Source organism: Leucoraja erinacea, chromosome 1 (genome assembly GCF_028641065.1).
Source record: "Leucoraja erinacea ecotype New England chromosome 1, Leri_hhj_1, whole genome shotgun sequence".
NCBI lineage: Eukaryota > Metazoa > Chordata > Chondrichthyes > Rajiformes > Rajidae > Leucoraja > Leucoraja erinaceus.
The window spans coordinates 66,268,635-66,290,888 of NC_073377.1; the positions used below are offsets into that span (position 1 = coordinate 66,268,635).

The following is a 22,254-nucleotide window of genomic DNA, read 5'->3' on the forward strand; positions in this document are numbered from 1 at the left end:
CAACGACTTCCTTCTTTATTTGGGGCAAAAGCGAAGGCACGTTCTTTATTTGTGGCTAGTTTTTTGAGATACAGCGTGGAAATAGGCCCTTTGGCCCACCGAGTCCGCATCGACCAACAATCACCTATACTCTAGTTCTATCCTACGCACTAGGGACAATTTACAGAAGCCAACTCACCCACATACCAGCATGTCTTTGGAATGTGGGAGGAAACCAGAGCACCTGGAGAAAACCACAAGGTCACTGTGAGATTGTACAAACTCCATACAGGATAGAACCAGGGTTTCTGGTGCTATAAGGAGGCAACTCTACCATTGCACCATTGTGGTCTTATGCAAGGAGTACTTAATGGTCCAAATAATTAAAAATAATTGGCCAATGAGTGAGCTTATAGCCCCTTTCAACTCGGGGCTTAACATTATTATGATATTACCATGAATAGGACGGCTTTTGGGTAAATTCCATGAATGATTCAATGAGGTTACTGACACCTGGATTGAGCAGAGAAATCAGCCAGTATTCTTACTCCTGAATGTGTTACATCTTTGTGACATTTTGGGTCGAGACCCTTCTTCAGACACTAGTTTAGTATAAGTGGTCTTTTTCAGGGTGGCAGGCAGTGGGACACAGCAGGGATCAGTGCTCGAGCCTCACCGATTCAATGTACAGGAATGATTTAGATGAGAAAACCAAATGTAATATTTCAAGGTTTGCTGACTGTTCTGCACTGCATGGAACTGCAAGTTGTGAGCATGTTTCATAGAGGTGTCAAATAAATATAAATAGACCAAGGATGTGGAGAAATACAGGCAGGCAGAGTAGGATGTAGATAAATAGGGAGAAAAACAGAAAGGAGTATATTACTTAAATTGTGTTAGGTAGGAAATGTTACTTCAATGCGAGATTTGGCTGTCATTCTGCACCAGTCACTGAAAGAAAATATATGCGGGCCCAGTGAATAATACTTGGACCACCATAACGAGAGGCTTTGAGTACAGGAATGAGGATGCAGTGCTACACTGCCATAGGAGAGAAGGAGAAAGAGAGAGAAAAAGAGAGAAAAAGAGAGAGAGAGAGAGAGAGAGAGAAAAAGAGAGAGAGAACTTTATTCATAGGTTAGTGCATTAGTTGAATTCACTACTACAGAGGATGATAGAGACAGAGTCACAGAACATTTCTAAATAAAACATCAAGACGCAAAAAGAATCAAGAGGCACAGAGAGGGGACTGAAATGTGAAGGACAGGGAAGGCTTGAAGAATCAAATGGCCTACTCTTGCTCCTATTTTACACAGTTTGTTGGATAAAGAAAGGATAAGGAAATCAAAACCACACCCAATACTTTAAGTGTGGCTTTACAGCACTTCTACAGCAGTGTAGTATGGCATCCTCGTTCCTGTACTCAAAGCCTCAACACAAACTGCATTAATGTCAGCAGGCTGTAGGTTGCCAATTTTGGATCCTACGTATGATGTGCTGTCACTGCTATACATGTCATGCTGCAACTGGGCTAATCCTAGACAAGCATCTCTGAAACACAAGATGGGGTTTGTTTAATTTACATTGGGGGTTTTTTTGGGGGGGGGGGGGGGGGGGGGGATTAAATTATAGTGCAACACTTTAATACATTTTCTTGGAACATTAGTCCAGTCTGCAATCGGGCAAATTTCTGATGCTCGACTTCAGTTTCACCATTGGGCTAATGAAGAGCAAAGTCACGACAATTTCAGCTCCTCTCCAAACTGAGTAAGTTTTGTTTTACTCCCAATCTGCCAATATAGTCACCAGAGCACATGGATTTTAGAGAATAATCATAAAAAGAAACTGGGAGGGACAAGAAGTAACCCTGTGTTTTCTCAATTGTTATGTTCAGGAATGTGCTGCTGGACTGTGTGATGAAGCAGATTGAAGAGGAACTTCCAAAAGAAAAAGGCTTTTCTGTCCCAAGAAAGAAAGATTCAAACACTGAGGTGGATGGGGTATAAGGCTACTGATGTGACAAATCTGAGGGTTGAGGAATCGGTAGATTGGGCTGCTGGAGGTCCCATAGAGGCCGAGCAAACGGACGGGACATACTCTGCAGCAGCAGCAGATGTTGACAGTATCACCAGGCCAGGCTGATACCTGCAACACCGACCCAGTGCCGCTGCCAGGACAACGGGCCTCTAAGGCCAAGATAAGACTATTCTTTTGAGATCTTGAAGGGCAGGTTGTGGTGCTGGAAATGTGGCGACACTGAACTGCCTCGGTGTATTGTTCTTACACTACAATCGTTGGACTCTCGTACTTATGATTGTGGAGCATGATTTTAGTGAATTGTATACAAAACAAAGAATCTCACTGTGTGGAGAAACGTGACAATAAAGTACCATTGATTGAAGTTGATGGATCTCCATACAATACACGCACCCTCCTTGTGTAACAGGAACAAATCAACTCGAATAAAGGAGAAATGAACGAAACAGAAGACTCACCTTACCATGCTCACCATGTTGAGAGTAGCATCAACACAGCGGGAGATCAGGTCCCCATGGGAGCATGAACCTCTCAGCTCAGAGATTAAAAAATAAAAATAAAAAAAAATCCTGGCAAATCCTTCTTTAAAAGAGGTGAAGCCATCCCAAGATTAAACATGGGGGAAAAGGTCAAAGTGCTGGAGTGTCTTAGCTTGTCAGGCGAGAATCTTGGGATATTGCAGGGTGCATCCTGTCAGTAGAAGTCCACTGCATACAGGTGGTTCCACTCAAGGACGATGAGCAGGATTCCCACTCCGAGTTCCTGCTCGGAAGAGTAGAGACCTCCCCCCACAGCCCAGGATCCGTTTGGGGAATTAGCCATTGGATCTCAGTACAGATCAATAGGAAGGTCCCGTTGATGAGTTTATGTATTCCAGCTTTGTAGGGCCAAAAATCCAGGCCACTCAACAGAGCAAGTTAAAAACTCAGCTCCTGTGCCGCACAACTGGATAGTGACAGATTTTAAATTATCAACCCACATGATGACCTGGTAGACACAAAATTGTGGAGTAACTCATCGGGTCAGGCAGCATCTCTGGAGAAAGGGAATCTGTGGAGTTTCGGGTCGAGACCCTTCTTTAGACCGAGAGGCAGGGGAGAGGGAAACTGGAGGTATTAAAAGATTCAGAACAAATCAGAGCCGGCACCAATGACAAAGGAAAGGCAGAGTCCACAAGGGTCCATTGTTGGTTGTGGAAGGGATATATGGACTCAAACAGTGAAACTAGCAGAATGAATAGAGTGGGAGAGGGGCAGAGAGAGAGAGAGAGAGAGTGAAAACGAAATTAGAGAAATCGATATTCATACCGTTGGTTTGTAAGGTGCCCAAGCAATATACAAGGTGCTGTTCCTCCAATTTGCGTTTGGCCTGTTGACTATATCTGCGCCTCCATCAAACATTTAAACCCATTGTAGAAATCCCAAGCTCTTACAGAATCACCTGTGCAATAGTTTAATGGCATTGCTGGAAGCATAATTATTATTTGGAACCCAAGGCAGTGAGGTTTGACGAGGAAAAGTCAAAGGGAATCAGAGGGATTGGGGCATGTGGACTGGACAATACCTTTCCTGCAGTGAGGATTTCTCAGCCGAGAGGAAGGCGACCTCATCCTTCAGTTGTCTGATCTTGTGCTCATAATCATCCAGCATTTCCACCTTTTGTTTGTAGTATCTCACTTGCTCGCGAACTGATCTCAGTCTGGAGAAAACATGAAATGGCTTCAACCAAAACGCCAAAGAAATTGGTTCAGAGAGAAAAAAAAGTGTTCTCTTGTTAAGAGTGGAAATGTTTACACAGTAACACAAAGAACCATAGATGTTGAAATATTGAGCAAACACTAAGTGCTGGAGTAACTCAGCAGGTCGGGAAAGATTTAAATAGGGCACAGGACAGTACTGCACAGGAAGAGGCCCTTTGGCCCACCTCTAGGCCAAACATAATGCCAACATAAACTAATCTCATCTGCTTGCACATGACTCGTACTCCTCCACTCACTGCATAACCATGTGCCTAACTAAAACAGAGCATTTAGATAGAGTGGACAAGGTTAATCTCACAAACACTACATCCATTTGTTTCGGGGTGGAGAATCCAAAAGAAAGGATAGATGTTCGTAACAAAAACAAAATAGTGTAGATGGTAGAAATTTGAAAAAAAGACAGCATTTATTCCCCCAATGTCTTCTTTACAGCTCTGACATGACAGCTCTCCGACGCATTTCTCCCGAGATATGCCTTTTCTGGCTATTATACTAAATACAAATAATGCCCGAGAAACACCAGGATGTCTCTTACTTTGCTTTCCTACAGCTCTGCTCAAAGAACCCTTGTCCAGGTGACCATCAAATCGGCATTGCAGCCCTCTGATGGTCAGCCAACAGTTTCCTTCCAATACAGCCAGAAGACCCCTTCATTTCTATCAGCAACTATGTTAACATTATTGCCGGCTATGGTGGACTAATTCATAGAATGGTTACAGCACAGCAGCAAGCCATTTGGCCCATTGTGGAAATGTCAAAGACGAGAGGGCGTAGGTTGAAAGGCAAGAGGGGCAAAGTTTTAAGGAGATGTGCAGGGCAAGTTTTTCTTTACAGACACCTAAAGAGGGTGGTGGGTGCTTGGAACCCTGCCAGGATTGAGGTGGAGGCAGAAACGATAGTGGGATTTGAGGTTTTTAGATAGGCACAGAATGGAGAGATAAGAGTCATGTACAGGCAGACGAGATTAATTTATCTTGGCAGTATGTTTGGCGCAGACATTGTGGACCAAAGGGCCCGTTCCTGTCTTCTACTATTCTGTGTTCTATTTCCATGCTGGTTCTCAACCTAAGCAACTCTCAGGTTTCACCCACCCACAAATTTAGAAACAGTTTGCACCCTCAAGTCTGGATCATTAATATACAGAAAATGCAAGGACACTGATACCAATCCTGAAAACTCCTCTTTACTCCGAAAAGCAACCAGTCAGCTTGACCTTCTATTGTCTGTTACTTAGCCAATGTCTATCAGTGACCCTTTTCAAGTGATAAGCTTGCTGCGAGTCATCTTATCAAAAGCCTCCTGGAGATCAACACACAGGACATCAACTGCATTGTCCTGGTAAACTCCGTTATCTCATCAAAAAGCTATCAAATCATACATTCTACCAGGCAACAAACAACCAAATTAAAAATAGTAGATTCTAATCAATCAAGCCATGCTCTGACCACACTCGAGTTTATTAATGTCAACATTCAGCAGTATAAAAGGAGCACATAGTTTCTGTGGTCTACACATGGAATAAAAGGCAGCACAGTTGGGCAGTGGTAGAGTTACTGTCTTGCATAGAAACATAGAAAATAGGTGCAGGAGTAGGCCATTCGAGCCTGCACCACCATTGAATATGATCATGGCTGATCATCCAACTCAGTATCCTGTACCTGCCTTCTCTCCATACCCCCCGATCCCTTTAGCCACAAGGGCCACATCTAACTGCCTCTTAAATATAGCCAATGAACTGGCCTCAAATACCTTCTGTGGCAGAGAATTCCACAGATTCGCCACTCTCTGTGTAAAAAATGTTTTTCTCATCTCAGTCCTGAAAGACTTCCCCCTTATCCTTAAACTGTGACCCCTTGTTCTGGACTTCCCCAACATTGGGAACAATCTTCCTGCATCTAGCCTGTCCAACCCCTTAAGAATTTTATAAGTTTCTATAAGATCCCCCCTCAATCTTCTAAATTCTAGCGAGTACAAGCTGAGTCTATCCAGTCTTTCTACATATGAAAGTCCTGCCATCCCAGGAATCAGTGTGGTGAACCTTCTCTGTGCTCCCTCTATGGCAAGAATGTCTTTCCTCAGATTAGGAGACCAAAATTGTACACAATATTCCAGGTGTGGTCTTACCAATGCCCTGTACAACTGCAGTAGAACATCCCTGCTCTTATACTCAAATCCTTTTGCTATGAATGCTAACATACCATTTGCTTTCTTCACTGCCTGCTGCACCTGCATTCCTACTTTCAATGACTGGTGTAGCATGACACCCAGGTCTTGTTGCATGTCCTCTTTTCATAATCGGCCACCATTCAGATAATAGTCTACTTTCCTGTTTTTGCCACCAAAGTGGATAACCTCATATTTATCCACATTATACTGCATCTGCCATGCATTTGCCCACTCACCCAGCCTATCCAAGTTACCTTGCAGCCTCCTAGCATCCTCCTCACAGCTAACACTGCCCCCCAGCTTAGTGTCATCCGCAAACTTGGAGATGTTGCATTCAATTCCCTCGTTCAAATCATTAATATATTGTAAATAGCTGGAGTCCCAGCACTGAGCCTTGCGGTACCCCATTAGTCACTGCCTGCCATTCTGAATAGGACCCGTTTACTCCTACTCTTTGCTTCCTGTCTGCCAGCCAGTTCTCTATCCACATCAATACTGAACCCCCAATACCGTGTGCTTTAAGTTTGCATACTAATCTCTTACATCCTCAAAAAATTCTATAAGATTCGTCAGACATGATTTACCTTTCATAAATCCATGCTGACTTTGTCCAATGATTTCACCGCTTTCCAAATGTGCTGCTATCCCATCTTTAATAACTGACTCTAGCATTTTCCCCACAACCGATGTTAGACTAACTGGTCTGTAATTCCCCGTTTTCTCTCTCCCTCCCTTTTTAAAAAGTGGGGTTACATTAACTACCCTCCAATCTTCAGGAACTATTCCAGAATCTAAACAGTTTTGAAAAATTATCACTAATGCATCCACTATTTCTGGGGCTACTTCCTTAAGTACTCTGGGATGCAGCCTATCTGGCCCTGGGGATTTATCAGGCTTTAATCCATTCAATTTACCCAACACCACTTCCCGGCTAACCTGGATTTCGCTCAATTCCTCCATCTCATTTGACCCCCGGTCCCCGGCTATTTCCAGCAGATTATTAATGTCTTCCTTTGTGAAGACGGAACCAAAGTAGTTATTCAATTGGTCCGCCATATCCTTGTTCCCCATGATCAACTCACCTGTTTCTGACTGCAAGAGACCTATATCTGTTTTAACTAATCTTTTTCTCTTCACATATCTATAAAAACTTTTGCAGTCAGCTTTTATGTTCCCTGCCAGTTCTCTTTCATAATCTATTTCCCTTTCCTAATTAAGCCCTTTGTCCTCCTCTGCTGGACTCTTACAGCTCCAAGGACCCAAGTTTGGTGATGTTGGAGCTAATATGTTCTCCATGTGACTACGTGGGTTTTCACCGGGTGCTCTGGTTTCCTTCAAAGACATACAGGTTTGTAGGTTAATTGGCTTCGGTAAACAAAAGTAGTAAATTGTCCCTAGAGTGTATGGGGTGATCACAGACTCGATGGGCTGAAGAGCCTGTTTCCACGCTGTACGTCTCTAAAATCAAAAACAAAACGTTTGGAAGGTGGTTGAATAGAATTGCTCATCCTTAACATTATTCAGGTGACTCGCCCTGCCTTTTGCCTAGAATTTTCCATTTACAATTATATAAAGTTCACTTCAACAACAACCGAGGTGAGCTGATCAACTTTGATTTGATTCAAAATTTGCTTGGTGCAAGAATTCCAAGGGTAGGTAGGCCCGTGACCAGTGGCGACTCACAGGGGTCGATGCTGGGTCCACTGCTATTCGTTATATACATTAGCAATTTGGATGACAATATAGTTAATATTGTTATTAAATTTATATGATGATACCCAAAGTGGTGGTATTGTGGCCAGTGAGGATATATATCCAAGTTTAAAGCAATTTCTAGATCAGTTGGGAAGATGGAATGGCAAATAGAATTTTACTCTAACAAGTGTAAGGTGTCAAACTTTTCTTTATCAAAACAAGGCCGGGCTTACACAGTAAATGGTGGTCCCCTGGAGAGTGTTGCAGAACAGAGAGATCTGGGAGTATATGGTTCTCTAAAAGAGGCGCATGAAATGGACATTGCGATGAAGAATGCATTTCTCATGCTTGACTTCATTGGGAAGAGTATGGAGTACAAAATGTGCTACATCGTGGTACAATTCTACAAGTCACTAGTGAGGTCAGACTTACTGTATGCAGTTCTGATCTCTCAGCTGCAGGAAGGGTGTCATTAACTTGGAAAGGGTAGAATAGAAATTCACCAGGTTATTAACTGAGCTCGAGTCATAGGGAAAGATTGGATATGCTGGAACTTTTTTTCTTTGGAGTGTAGGCGGTTAAGGAGGGACCATTGATGTGTACAAAATCATGAGGGGCATGGATAATGTGAATGCTTACAGTTTTTTCCCGCACAGCAGAGGATTCTAAAAGTAAAGTGAAAGGGGAGAAATTTAAGAGACCTCAGGGCAAAAGAAAATACAAATGTTCATGGTTCACATCTGGAATGAACTACCAGAGGAAGCTAGGAAAGTGCATACAATGGACAGATATATGGAGAGGAATGGTTTAGATTATATACAGGGACTGTATATACAAGAGATCTTTGGTAGAGTCCAGGCAATGTTTTCAGTAAATGAAATAAATGATGAAAATTGCTAGAAATGCTCAGCAGTTCATGCAGCATCTGTGGCAGTGATTGGACTGGAGGGGCATTCATAAACACACAAGTTATAGGAGCAGAATTAGGCCATTCGGCCCCTCAAGTCTACTCTGCCATTCTATCATGGCCAATCCATCTTTCCCTCTCAACCCCATTCTGCCTTCTCCCCATAACCCCCGACACCCTTACTAATCAGGAGGGAAGAGGGAAGAGACACAGCTAACTGCTCCAGGGGCTTTCAGTAACTAGCATCCAAAATCTGGTTTACTTATGCTAGACAGTGGATATTCATGATGAAAGGAGCCTTATCTTGTGACTACCACCTTCATGCACAAGATGCAAACTCGAGTTCTAGAAATTAACCATATTCACTGCACGTTCAATCCAAGTTTCATGGGGTGCACCAGCAAACAATGAACTGGGTTGTAGAACCTACCCCCAACTAACACCTACAATAGTTTCCCCATTTTCCCACAAAGATATAGCTTTGCATACAAGTCTTCATTCCAAGTTAAGAGTTTGGAATGTTAAAAGTTAAAATGAACAAGTCATTGATTAGGAAGGGGGACAAGGGTTATAGGGAGAAGACAGGATAATAGGGTTGGGAGGGACAAATAGACCATCCATGATTGAATGGCAGGGCAGGCAGGATGGGCTGAATGGCCCATTTCTTCTCCTATGGAACTGTTATTACATGTGCCGTTCATGTCACAAGTTTATCGTGTCCAGACATGTTGCTGTGATCAGAAAAAGGATACAAATAAATAGTGATTAGTCTTTCATCTCATGTCAGCACAGTCACTGGGAACAGATTCCAAACTGGGCTTGGACCCAAGACTTCATGCCAATATCAGTCAAATGCCAGACCCCTCCCACTTGCCAGTTGGTGTTTGCAAGAAAGATTATTTAAAGATTCGACACTCACTCGGTTCTCAGTCTTATTATTTCATCCTCCGTCAATTGGAATGTCACAGCTGATTTGTTCTGAGTATCGTCCAGTTCCAGATGAGCTTCTGCTAACCTGGAGCACAAAGACCAACAGTGACCCACTCTTCCAGACTAACACAACAAAATCCCTCCCCCCCTAATTACAATCAATCTGATGAAGATTCCCAAACCAAAACATCGCCTGTCCATTCCCTCCCGCAAGTGCTGCCTGACCCGCTACGTTACTCCAGCATTTTGTGTTTTGCTCAAAATCTCCAGTGCTGGCAGACCTACTGTGAACAGACGCATTGTGCACAATTCTTAGCTTCAAGGTGAGAGGGGCAAAGTTTAAAGGAGGGCTGCAGGGCAGATTTTTTTTTTTTTTTTTTTTTTTTTTTTTTTTTTTTTTTTTTAAATATAAACACCGTGGGTGACTGCAGGGGTTGAAGCAAATACATTAATGGCATTTTAAGATTTTTGGATAGGCATATGGATATGCAGGGAATGGAGGGATATGGGCTTTGTGCACTTGGTCGAAATTTGTTTGCTTTGCAAATAAAGTATGAAGTGCTTACTTCCAGCATGGGGCAAATTGCAAACATTTCTTGGTCAAATTACACTTCTCCAAAGAGTCAACCATGCACGCGTAGTCACAATTCACCTTTTATTGCCAGAGTTCCTCAAGAGTTGCACTTGGGACAATATCATGTCCCGTACAAAAACTCCTTTGCAGCATCAATAGACAATAGGTGCAGGAGTAGGCCATTCGGCCCTTTGAGCCAGCGCCACCATTCAATGCAATCATGACTGATCATCCCCAATCAGTACCCCGTTCCTGCCTTCTCCCCATATCCCCCGACTGCTCTTTTTAAGAGCCCTATCTAGCTCTCTCTTGAAAGCATCCAGAGAACCTGCCTCCACTGCCATCTGAGGCAGAGAATTCTACAGACTCACCACTCTCTGTGAGAAAAAGTGTTTCCTCATCTCCGTTCTAAATGGCTTACTCCTTATTCTTAAACTGTGGCCCCTGGTTCTGGACTCGCCCAACATCGGGAACACGTTTCCTGCCTCTAGCGTAACAATCTTATATGTTTCAATGAGATGCCCTCTCATCCTTCTAAACTCCAGAGTGTACAAGTCTAGCTGCTCCATTCTCTCAGCATATGACAGTCCCGCCATCCCGGGAATTAACTTTGTAAACCTACGCTGCACTCCCTCAATAGCAAGAATGTCCCTCCTCAAATGAGGGCACCAAAACTGCACACAATACTCCAGGTGTGGTCTCACTAGGGCTCTGTACAACTGCAGAAGGACCTCTTTGCTCCTATATTCGATTCCTCTTGTTATAAAGGCCAACATGCCATTCGCTTTCTTCACTGGCTGCTGTACCTGCATGCTTACTGATGAACAAGGACCCCCAATCCCGTTGTACTTCCCCTTTTCCCGAACTTGACGCCATTTAGATAGTAATCTGCCTTCCCGTTTTTGCTACCAAAGTTGATAACCTCACATTTATCCGCATTAAACTTCATCAGCCATGCATCTGCTCACTCCCCCAACCTGACAAGTCACCCTGCATTCTTATAGCATCCTCCTCACAGTTCACACTGCCACCCAGCTTTGTGTCATCTGCAAATTTGCTAATGTTACTTTGAATCCCTTCATCCAAATCATTGATGTATATTGTAAATAACTGCAGTCCCAGCACCGAGCCTTGCGGTACCCCACTAGTCACTGCCTGCCATTCTGAAAGGGACCCGTTAATCCCTACTTTGTTTCCTGTCTGCCAACCACTTCTCTATCCATGTCAGCACTCTACCCCCAATACCATGTGCCATAGTTTTGCCCACTATCTCCTATGTGGGACCTTATCAAATGCTTTCTGAAAGTCCAGGTACACTACATCCACTGGCTCTCCCTTGTCCATTTTCCTAGTTACATCTTCAAAAAATTCCAGAAGATTAGTCAAACATGATTTCCCCTTCGTAAATCCATGCTGACTCGGACCGATCCTGTTACTGCTATCCAAATGTTCGGCTATCTCATCTTTTATAATTGACTCCAGCATCTTCCCCACCACCGATGTAAGGCTAACTGGTCTATAATTCCCTGTTTTCTCTCTCCCGCCTTTCTTAAAAAAGTGGGATAACATTGGCTACCCTCCAATCCACAGGAACTGATCCCGAATCTATAGAACATTGGAAAATTATCACCAATGCATCCACGATTTCTAGAGCCACTTCCTTAAGTAACCTGGGATGCAAACCATCAGGCCATGAGGATTTATCAGCCTTCAATCCCATCAGTCTATCCAACACCATTTCCTGCCTAATGTGGATTTCCTTCAGTTCCTCCGTCACCCCAGATCCTCTGGCCACTACTATATCAGGAAGATTGTTTGTGTCCTCCTTAGTGAAGACAGATCCAAAGTACATCGTCCAAGAAATCAGGTCAGATTGCTTTGACAGACATCCTCCATTGGTCACCTGTACAAGGGTATAACAGACAAATTAGACAAAAATGCTGGAGAAACCATTTCCCCAGCATTTTTGTCTACCTTCGATTTTCCAGCATCTGCAGTTCCTTCTTAATTGTATAATAGACAAGTGCTGGTCTCAGAAGTTCAACCCACTGATTGTTGTTCTATTTTCACACCATTATTGTCATATAACCATATAACAATTACAGCACGGAAACAGGCCATCTCGGCCCTTCTCGTCCATGCCGAACACCTAGTCCCATCTACCTGCACTCAGACCCATAACCCTCCATTCCTTTCCCGTCCATATAGCTATCCAATTTATTTTTAAATGATAAAATCAAACCTGCCTCCACCACCTCCACTGAAAGCTCATTCCACACAGCTACCACTCTCTGAGTAAAAAAGTTCCCCCTCATGTTACCCCTAAACTTTTGTCCCTTAATTCTCAAATCATGTCCTCTTGTTTGAATCTTCTCTACTCTCAATGGAAAAAAGCTTATCCATGTCAACTCTGTCTATCCCTCTCATAATTTTAAAGACTTCTATCAAGTCCTCCCCTTAATCTTCTGCACTCCAAAGAATAAAGACCTATCTTGTTCAACATTTCTCTGTAACTTAGGTGCTGAAACCCAGGCAACATTCTAGTAAATCTCCTCTGTACTCCCTCTATTTTGTTGACATCTTGCCTATAATTGGGCTACCAAAATTGTACACCATATTCCACAATTGGCCTCACCAATGCCTTGTACAATTTTAACATTACATCCCAACTTCTATACTCAATGTTCTGATTTATAAAGGCCAGCACACCAAAAAGCTTTATTTACCACCCTATCTATATAAGATTCCATCTTCAGGGAACTATGCACAGTTATTCCTAGATCCCTCTGTTCGACTGCAGTCCTCAATTTGCTACCATTTACCATGTACGTCCTATTTTGATTTGTCCTGCCAAGATGTAGCACCTCACACTTATCAGCATTAAACTCCATCTGCCATATTTCAGCCCACTCTTCCAAATGGCCTAAATCTCTCTGTAGACTTTGAAAATCTACTTCATTATCCACAACACCACCCATCTTAGTATCATCTGCATACATACTAATCCAATTTACCACACCATCATCTAGATCATTGATGTATATGACAAACAACAATGGACCCAACACAGATCCCGGAGGCACCCCACTAGTCACCGGCCTCCAATCTGACAATAGTTATCCACCATTACTCTCTGGTATCTCCCATTCAGCCACTGTTGAATTCACCTTGCTACTCCACTATTAATACCCAACAATTGAACCTATTTAACCAACCTTCCATGTGGAACCTTGTCAAATGTCTTACTGAAGTCCATATAGACAACATCCACCACTTTACTCTCATCAATTTCCCTAGTAACCTCTTCAAAAGATTTAAGAAGATTAGTCAAACATGACCTTCCAGGCACAAATCCATGTTGACTGTTCCTAATCAGACCCCGTTTATCCAAATTATATATATATATATTTATATTTCTCGGTCTATATATATATATATTAGAGTAAATTCTAAGAGTAAACCTAAAGTTCTAAGAGTAAACCTAGCAATTAAAGTCATGTTAGTTTGTCGTCAGTGGTGGGCAAATTAATGGAAAGGATACTTGGAGATTATATATATATATAACACCACTGACGACAAACTAACATGACTTTAATTGCTAGGTTTACTCTTAGAACCCTTTTAAACAAAGGAACAACATGTGCAGTACGCCAATCCTCCAGCACCATTCCCGTTTCTAATGACATTTGAAATATTTCTGTCATACCCCTGCTATTTCTGCACTAACTGCCCTCAATGTCCTAGGGAATATCCTGTCAGGACCTGGAGACTTATCCACTTTTATATTTTTCAAAATTGTCAGTACTTCCTCTTTTTTGATCCTCTTAGTTTCCATAGCTACCCTACTTGTTTCCCTTACCTCACATAATTCAATATCCTTCTCCTTGGTGAATACCGAAGAAAATAAATTGTTCAATATCTCCCCCATCTCTTTTGGCTCTGCAGATAGCTGTCCACTCCGACTCTCTAATGGACCAATTTTATCCCTCGTTATCCTTTTGCTATTAATATAGCTTTAGAAACCCTTTGGATTTACTTTCACCTTATGCAACACACAAATCCTTACTTCCGAAAAAGTAAAGCAGGATAATCAATGATTAAAGATTATTTTGATGGCAGATAGATAAATAATGTTTTAGGTTAGATTTCGTACTCCTGCTTGACTGCCCCCAGGTGGCGACGTGTGGTGTTCAATTCAGTCTCCAGCTCCAGTATTTCCTTATCATGGGCTGTTGTCAGCTCCCACAGTTTCCGGTCTTTCTCAGCAGATTCCTTGAAGACAGTACCATTAAGTAAGCACCAGAAATATTATCCCATATACGAGTACTTGAACAAGCACAGTCAGAATTATGGCCAATTATATAAGATAAGTCAACGTTGAAAAGAAAAAAAGATGCAAGACTGAATGGATGGAAGTTTATAGCTTGTAAATTTTACACCATTGTTAAAATCTATTTGTTTACAGTAATTTCACACTGGGAGCTACAAAATCCAGTAATAAAATCCTATATATATGTGCAAAATTGATATTCTTTCTCACATGTTGATCATAGATACAAGAATACTGAAGTCCCAACCTAAAACATTACCCATCCTTTTTCTCCAGAGATGCTGTCTGACCCACAGAGTTACTCCAGCACATTGTGTCTATCATCAGGAGTACTAATCAGCATTGGAGCATTCATTCCTCCTAAATTGTATTAGTACACAAGAAAGATGACTGTCAACAAACTAAGTTCCATGGTGTCTTATATCAGATGAAATAGAAACACAATGATATCGAGAGCTGATGTTTAGGATGAGCAATGGGTTATGCAACAAATAATCAGAGCCTGAATATTTTGTTTTCTCATTATTGTTTGATTTAGCTGCCAATTTAGTCTTCCAGGTCACCCATGTCCCGCAGTACCATTGCTGCCATTAATCAGATAACTGGCATCTCAATATCATACTGGAAAATCAAGAGAGCAAAACAGATGCCCTGAACATCAAGGTAATTTACTCAATGGAATCTGCTTGTGAAAAGTATAGAGGGTAAAATTGCATGAAGATGCACATTTGGACAAATGCAGGGCAGGGCTGGAGGGGGTGGGTACCTATTTGTAACCTTTATAACTCGGCCTGCTAAATATAGTAGTGTTAAGAATAGGCCCTCTTCCTTGTATAGTATCAGTTGCCGATTAGATCAACTAGTTCTGTGGTGTCAACATACTGTGGTCTGGAATGAGTTGCCTGGCAGAAGGATGTTCAGAATCGCCTTCAGGTTTTTCTTTTTAAGAAAGGGACTGCATTTATTATTGTTTTTAAAAACATTCTCCCGCACTCTCCCCCATACCGCCATGGCACCTCCAATCTCCATTTGCTGCTGGCTGCTGCTGCCTATTACACATCAATTCTCTCAGAGAACAGAAGTGTGGGAATAGGCAGTGTTAAGAGTTCCCATCCCATGCCCTGTCCAATCCAGACAAAACTTATGCAATTCTGAACACGTTTGGAGTTCCACCTATTTATGTCCCAGAGGGAGTCCTTTCAACATCTTGCTGCTAGAATGCACGAGAAACAATCTTCTACCCAGATTTAAGTAAATGCATATAATAGTGCCAATTGAATAAACAAACATGTTATTTGTACAAAGGGAAGGGCATGAAGTGCAATCGATAATGAACGTGAAACATCTCGTTATGCAGATAAACACCAATTGAGCAATGTTTTGATTTTGACGTATGTCTGCTTTCGAGTAAGAGATAGAACAAATGAAAATAGAATCACAAGTAGGGTTGTCAACTTTCTCACTCCACAATAAGGGACAAAAGGTCAAAATAGGGGACAAATTCCTGACGGCAATTTGTTGACCGACTCGGCCATGGCTGGGTGAATGATGAGTTGACCCGGGTGCTGGACAGCACACAAAGTCCAGCCGGCTGGCCAGCTGAGGTGTTTTGGCCCGGACGCCGGACAATGTTGCATGCAAAGTCCAGCACCCCATCCAACTCATGAACCGATGATCGGCCATGAGAAGGAGGGGTGGTGGTGTCGGCGGTAAGCAAAGGTCCGAAGATCGCACAGCTGGCCGGGCTGCTGACCGACGGGGCCACGGGCAAGGCGCTGCTGCTGCTGCTGCACTCCATGGGCTGTACTACGTCAGGACGGGTGAGGCTGGGCCAGACACGGCGCTCCGACCCGACAGTCCCCTCGACCCGCAGTAGCAGTCAAATATGGGACAAGTGCGGTCCCGTACGAGACAAACCAATATACGGGATGTCCCGGCTAATACGGGACAGTTGGCAACCATTTGTCTCCTCATGCTTGCTCCAGCATTCATCAGCGCTAGAGTCCGGCACCAACTCCACAGCACTGGGTGCACCTGTACACACAGTCAACATTGCAGATGTCAGCTCAGCCTTTCGGTGAGTAACCAGGAGAGCAACTGGCCCGGATGGTGGCCCCGAGTTGACCACAGACCTGGGCAGACCAGCTGGCGGAAATATTCACCAACATCTTTAACTCTCTCTACTCCAGTCCAAGGAGTACTTGCTTTAACAGGACCTTATCATTCTGATGACAAACGGAAGCAAGGTAGCGTGCCTCAATGGCTACGGTCCAAAGGTTCCGACATCCATCATCATGAAGTGCTTTGAGAGGTTGGTCACGACTTACATTGACTCCAACCTGCCAGACAGCCTTGATCCACTGCAGTTCATTTACAATCAACAGATGCCATCTCCATGGTCCTACATTACTCAGCTATTCCAGGGATGGGCGAGGACATCTACGCCCGACTCCTATTTATTGACGCTTGCTCCACCTTCAATACTCATCTCCAAACTCCTATTCCATGGACTCAACACCTCCACTGCAACTGGATGCCTGCCATCAGCAAGGACAGGTGGCAAAACTTCCTCCACAAAAACTGTTAACACCAGTGCACTACAAGGCTGTGTCTCAGCCCTTTACTATACTCCCTACACTCGCAATTGTGCAGCCAAGTACTGCTAACTCAATTTAAAACGGTGCAGATGACAGCAGTGTAGCAGGCCGGATCACAAACAATGTTCAGATGGAGTACAAGAAGGAGATAGAGAGCATCAATATGATAATGGAGCTGGGCATCAACTTCAGGAAGCTGCATGAAAGACATGCCTACTCTGTAGCAATGGTGTTGAAAGAGTCAGACTGTGGAAACATCTCCTTTGGCCCAACTTGCCCACACCGACCAACATGCCCCATTTACAGTAGTCCCTCCTGCCTGTGTTCAGCCCATGTCTCTCTAAATCTATCCTAACCATTTACCTGCCCAAATGTATTTGTCAAACGTGGTGATAGACCCGCTTCAACTCCAACAGCTCCTTCCATATACCCGCCACCCATTGTGTAAAAATGTTACCCCTCAGGTTCCATTGAATCTTTTCCCCCTCATCTTAAACAGATGTCCTTTGGTTCTTGATTCCTGCAATCTGGGTAAAAAAAACTGTGCATTTGCCCTATCAATTTCTCCCACAATCTTATACACCTCTACAAGATCACCCCTCATCCACCTGCACTCCACAGAATAAAGTCTTAGCCTGTTCAACCACTCAACATAGCTCAGGCCGTCAAGTCCTGTGCCGCAGTGGAGCTTTATGTTTCTAGATGCAGGTATTACTCATCCAATTACATTGACTAAAAGGCTAAGAAAGCACATCCATACCTCCATTTCATCAGAAGTGGGAGGAAAATCAGCACGTCTCCAATGACTCTTACCAATCTCAACAGATCTCACCACAGAAAGCATCCAATGGGCTGCATCACAGCTTGGAATGGCACAGCTCTACCCTAGAACAAGAGGTGCAAATGCAGACCAGCCCATACCACAAACCAGCCCCAACTCAGACCAGACTGATTCAGACCAGACCAGACCGATTCCTGGGATGTCAGGACTTTCATATGAAGAAAGACTGGATAGACTCGGCTTTTAGTGCATCTCTGGAATTCTCTGCCACAGAAGGTAGTTGAGGCCAGTTCGTTGGCTATATTTAAGAGGGAGTTAGATGTGGCCCTTGTGGCTAAAGGGATCGGGGATATGGAGGGAAGGCAGGTACAGGATACCGAGTTGGATGATCAGCCATGATCATATTGAATGGTGGTGCAAGCTCGAAGGGCCGAATGGCCTACTCCTGCACCTATTTTTCATGTTTCTATGTTCACCTCGCTAGAATTTAACTAGATTGAGGGGGTCTCTTATAGAAACTTACAAAATTCTCAAAATCTTGGACAGGCTAGATGCAGGAAGATTGTTCCCGATGTTGGGGAAGTCCAGAACAAGGGGTCACAGTTTAAGGATAAAGGGGAAAATCTTTTAGGACTGAGAGGAGAAAAACATTCCAGAGATTCACCACTCTCTGTGTAAAAAATGTTTTTCTCATCTCAGTCCTAAAAGATTTCCCCTGTATCCTTAAACTGTGACCCCTTGTTCTGGACTTCCCCAACATCAGGAACAATCTTCCTGCATCTAGCCTGTCCAACCTCTTGAGAATTTTGTAAGTTTCTATAAGATCCCCCCTCAATCTTCTAAATTCTAGCGAGTAAACATAGAAACATAGAAAATAGGTGCAGGAAAAGGCCATTCGGCCCTTCGAGCCTGCACCGCCATTCAATATGATCATGGCTGATCATCCAACTCAGTATCCTGTTCCTGCCTTCTCTCCATACGCCCTGATCCCTTTAGCCACAAGGGCCGCATCTAACTCCCTCTTAAATATAGCCAATGAACTGGCCTCAACTACCTTCTGCGGCAGAGAATTCCAGAGATTCACCACTCTCTGTGTGAAAAAAGTTTTCCTCATCTCGGTCCTAAAAGATTTCCCCCTTATCCTTAAACTATGACCCCTTGTTCTGGACCAGATTCAAGAGCAGCTTTTACCCCGCCATCATCAGGCTCTTGAATGGAATTTCATATGCTAAGGGTGTAGTCCCAATGTACTGTCTCTGTAGCTGGAGCAACATTTTTTGCACTCTTTCTCTTTTGCACGACTTTATACTCTTGTCCAGCACGATTTTCCTTTGTGCAAATTTTCACATGCATCTCAGTGCTTGTGACAATAATAAACAATACTGTATAGAGTCATAGATTGACACAGTGTGGAAACAGGTCGTTCGGCCCAACTTGCCCACACCGGCCAACAATGTCCCAGCTACACCAGTCCCACTTGCCTGCACTTGGTCCACATCCCTCCAAACGTCCTATCCATGTTTAATCCCTTTAATGTTTTTCAAAGTCCACCTTGAATGTACTCAGCAACAGAGCCACCACAGATACAGAATTCCAAATATTCAATAAACTCTGAGCGAAGAAGTACATTTTCAGCTCAGCACTGAAAGCCTAGCCGATTATTTTGAGAATGTACATCATAGCCAAGGGAAACATCAAATCCCCTTCTACCCTATCAGGCTCCATAAATATATTAAGCATTTCAATGGTACTACCTCTCATTCTCCTAAACATAAGAACACAAGCTCTTATTCTTTCTCACTTGGTATCAAGTTGGGAAAATGGGAAGTACAATGGGATCTGGGGGTCCTTGTTCATCAGTCAATGAAAGTAAGCATGCAGGTACAGTAGGCAGTGAAGAAAGTGAATGGCATGTTGGCCTTTATAACAAGAGGAGTTGAGTATAGGAGCAAAGAAGTCCTTCTGCAGTTGTACAGGGCCCTAGTGAGACCATACCTGGAGTATTGTGTGCAGTTTTTGTCCCCTAATTTGAAGAAGGAAATTCTTGCTATTGAGGGAGTGCAGTGTAGGTTTACAAAGTTATTTCTCGTTATCATCAGCCTGGGAAAGCAGTCCATTTACGAGAGGGAAAACTCCGATTTAAAACCTCCTCTGCCTTGTGGCTATATCCAGTCATGGAAAAGGCTCCAGGAGTAAAGCTCAAGAAAATCCGGAGTCGGAGCCCCCGATTATTTTGAGAATGTACATCATATGTACATCGAGGTTGGCCACAACCTTGCTCTGGCAGCTCCTGCGACGGCGCTGGTGCCAAACTGTAACGGCCCTCCATATGACATCGCCCGGGCTTGCATCCAACCACACATCACCTGTCTGCTCCAGCCGAGGTTTGGAGCAAGCAGCCAACAGCTAGGATGTATCACCCATGGTCAGTCATGACCGGAGGGGGGGGGGGGGGGGGGGGGGGGGGGGAAAAACGATTATGCAATAACAATTTCTGATTTATTGCTGAAATTGGGTTCGCGGACACATGACCAGCAATGATTTCCGTCTTTCACCTACCTGCAGGAGGGTAAAGCTGGTGTCAGAGGTCACCCCTGGGGTAATGACTGTAAAGTTAGATCCGAGCCACGGCAGGAAGCGGGACTTGATGGTATCAATGCCACAATAAACACCACCTATTTATAAAAAAACATAAAGAAGATTATTATCGGATTTCATTACACTGCTAGCCTTTGATATGTTTGATGCAATTTGCTGCATTTATTGCCTGGTTTTAAAATACCTGCCTTTGCCTATTTATTTAAAAACAAAAATGGCAGCTTCAATCCCAAAAAGATCAGTGCCTTTTAACATCAAACGTGACTAATAGGCATGAAATCTGTTTGGCTGACATTGTTCATTGCCTCAGAAATATCACCAAAGAGAATCAAAACAAAAAGCAATAAGCGTGTTCCAGTGCACAATGATGTGCTCCAAAAGTGCCAGAAAAACCTATTTCCATGAACTTGTTCGGTCTGTAAGATCATATCTTGTTTCCTTCAAATGAATAAGATCCTTCAATTATACATCTCCCTGAATAAAATCCGTAGTTTAATTTCTATGGGATTTCAGGTGAGCAAAATGTCCCCATCTAAGCTAGTTCCATTAGCCTGCGTTTGGCCCATATCCCTCTAAACCTTTCCTATCCATATACTTGTCAATGTGTCTTTTAAATGCTGTTATAGTACCTGCCTCAATTACCTACTCTGCCAGATTGTCCGATATACCTCCCACCCTCTCAGTTAAAAGTTGTCCCTCAGATTCCTATATCCTCTTGACCGTCTCGTCTTAAACGCATGTCCTCTAGGTCTTTATTCACCTACCCTGAGGAAAAGACACTCTGCATTCACCCTGTCTAGTCCCCTCATGATTGTATACACTTGTACAAGATCAAATCTCAGTCTCCTGCACTCCAAGGAATAAAGTCCTGGCTTTTGATTGAAAGATACAGCATGGAAACAGACTCTATTGTCCAACCAGTCCATGCTGACCACCGATCACCTGTTCACACTAGTTCCATGTTATCCCACTTTTGCATCCGCTAACTGCACACTGGGGGCAATTTACAGAGGCCAATTAACCTACAAACAGCGCACCTTTGGGATGTGGGAGGAAACCAGAGGACCCGCAGGAAGCCCATGCACTCACAAGGTGAACGTGCAAGTTTCACATAGACAGTAACCAATGTCCGGATTGGATCAGAGTCTCTGGCACTCCGAGTCCGTGAAACAACAGCTCTATCCACTGCACCATCTTGCCCTGCCCAACCATTCTCTATAGCTCAGACTCCCGTGTCCTGGCAAATCTTCCCTGCACTCTTTCCAGTTTGATGACGTCCTTCCTAGAGCAGGATGACCTAAAAGAGTCTACCCTACCCTACATTATCGTAACAATTTAAGTGCCACTCATCTGTATGAAGTAGCATGGAACAAGTCTTTAGAAAGAAAGATGTCCCACATCATACATGACCTGCAACATCCTGATCCTCATTTTCTCAAGTTGATTCAGAAGTAAAATTAAACAAGCTACCTTAAAGTCAACTAAAGGCTAAAACTCCACTCAATGCCCAGTGAATAAAACTAATTCAGGGCTCAATGGAGAAATGTGTCAAGGGCAAATTTATGTCATGAAATTCATGTCATGAAACCGCAATGAAATAGTCACCCATAAAGGGACCACTGTAAGCAGGCTGGGAGGATTCCACACATCAGGAAATCTGGCCAAATTCCTGTTCATTTAAAATATTGGATGGGATATCTACTCCAATAACTTGCTTGCTATCCTGTGGATCATTCATTTCCATAGAAAATAATACTGCAGTACGTGCAAAGCTCAAAAAGAAATTAAAGAGGCTTCATGTGTAAGAAGGAACTGCAGATGCTGGATTAAACTGAAGATAGACACAAAAAGCTGGAGCAACTCAGTGGGACAGGCAGCATCTCTGGAGAGAAGGAAAAGGT

General features: G+C 43.3%; 1 protein-coding gene across 1 annotated transcript in view; it reads right to left on the bottom strand.

Moving 5' to 3' along the window:
• The window catches only part of spata18 (spermatogenesis associated 18), a 57,167-nt gene that overhangs the window by 28,966 nt on the left and 5,947 nt on the right, over positions 1–22,254 (bottom strand). Inside the window, exons 3-6 of the mRNA XM_055636382.1 lie at positions 20,315–20,430; positions 14,201–14,319; positions 9,463–9,558; positions 3,580–3,714 (exon numbers count right to left, since the gene is read on the bottom strand). Coding sequence (XP_055492357.1) covers positions 3,580–3,714; positions 9,463–9,558; positions 14,201–14,319; positions 20,315–20,430 — 466 coding nt within the window. The remainder of the gene's footprint in view (positions 1–3,579; positions 3,715–9,462; positions 9,559–14,200; positions 14,320–20,314; positions 20,431–22,254) is intronic.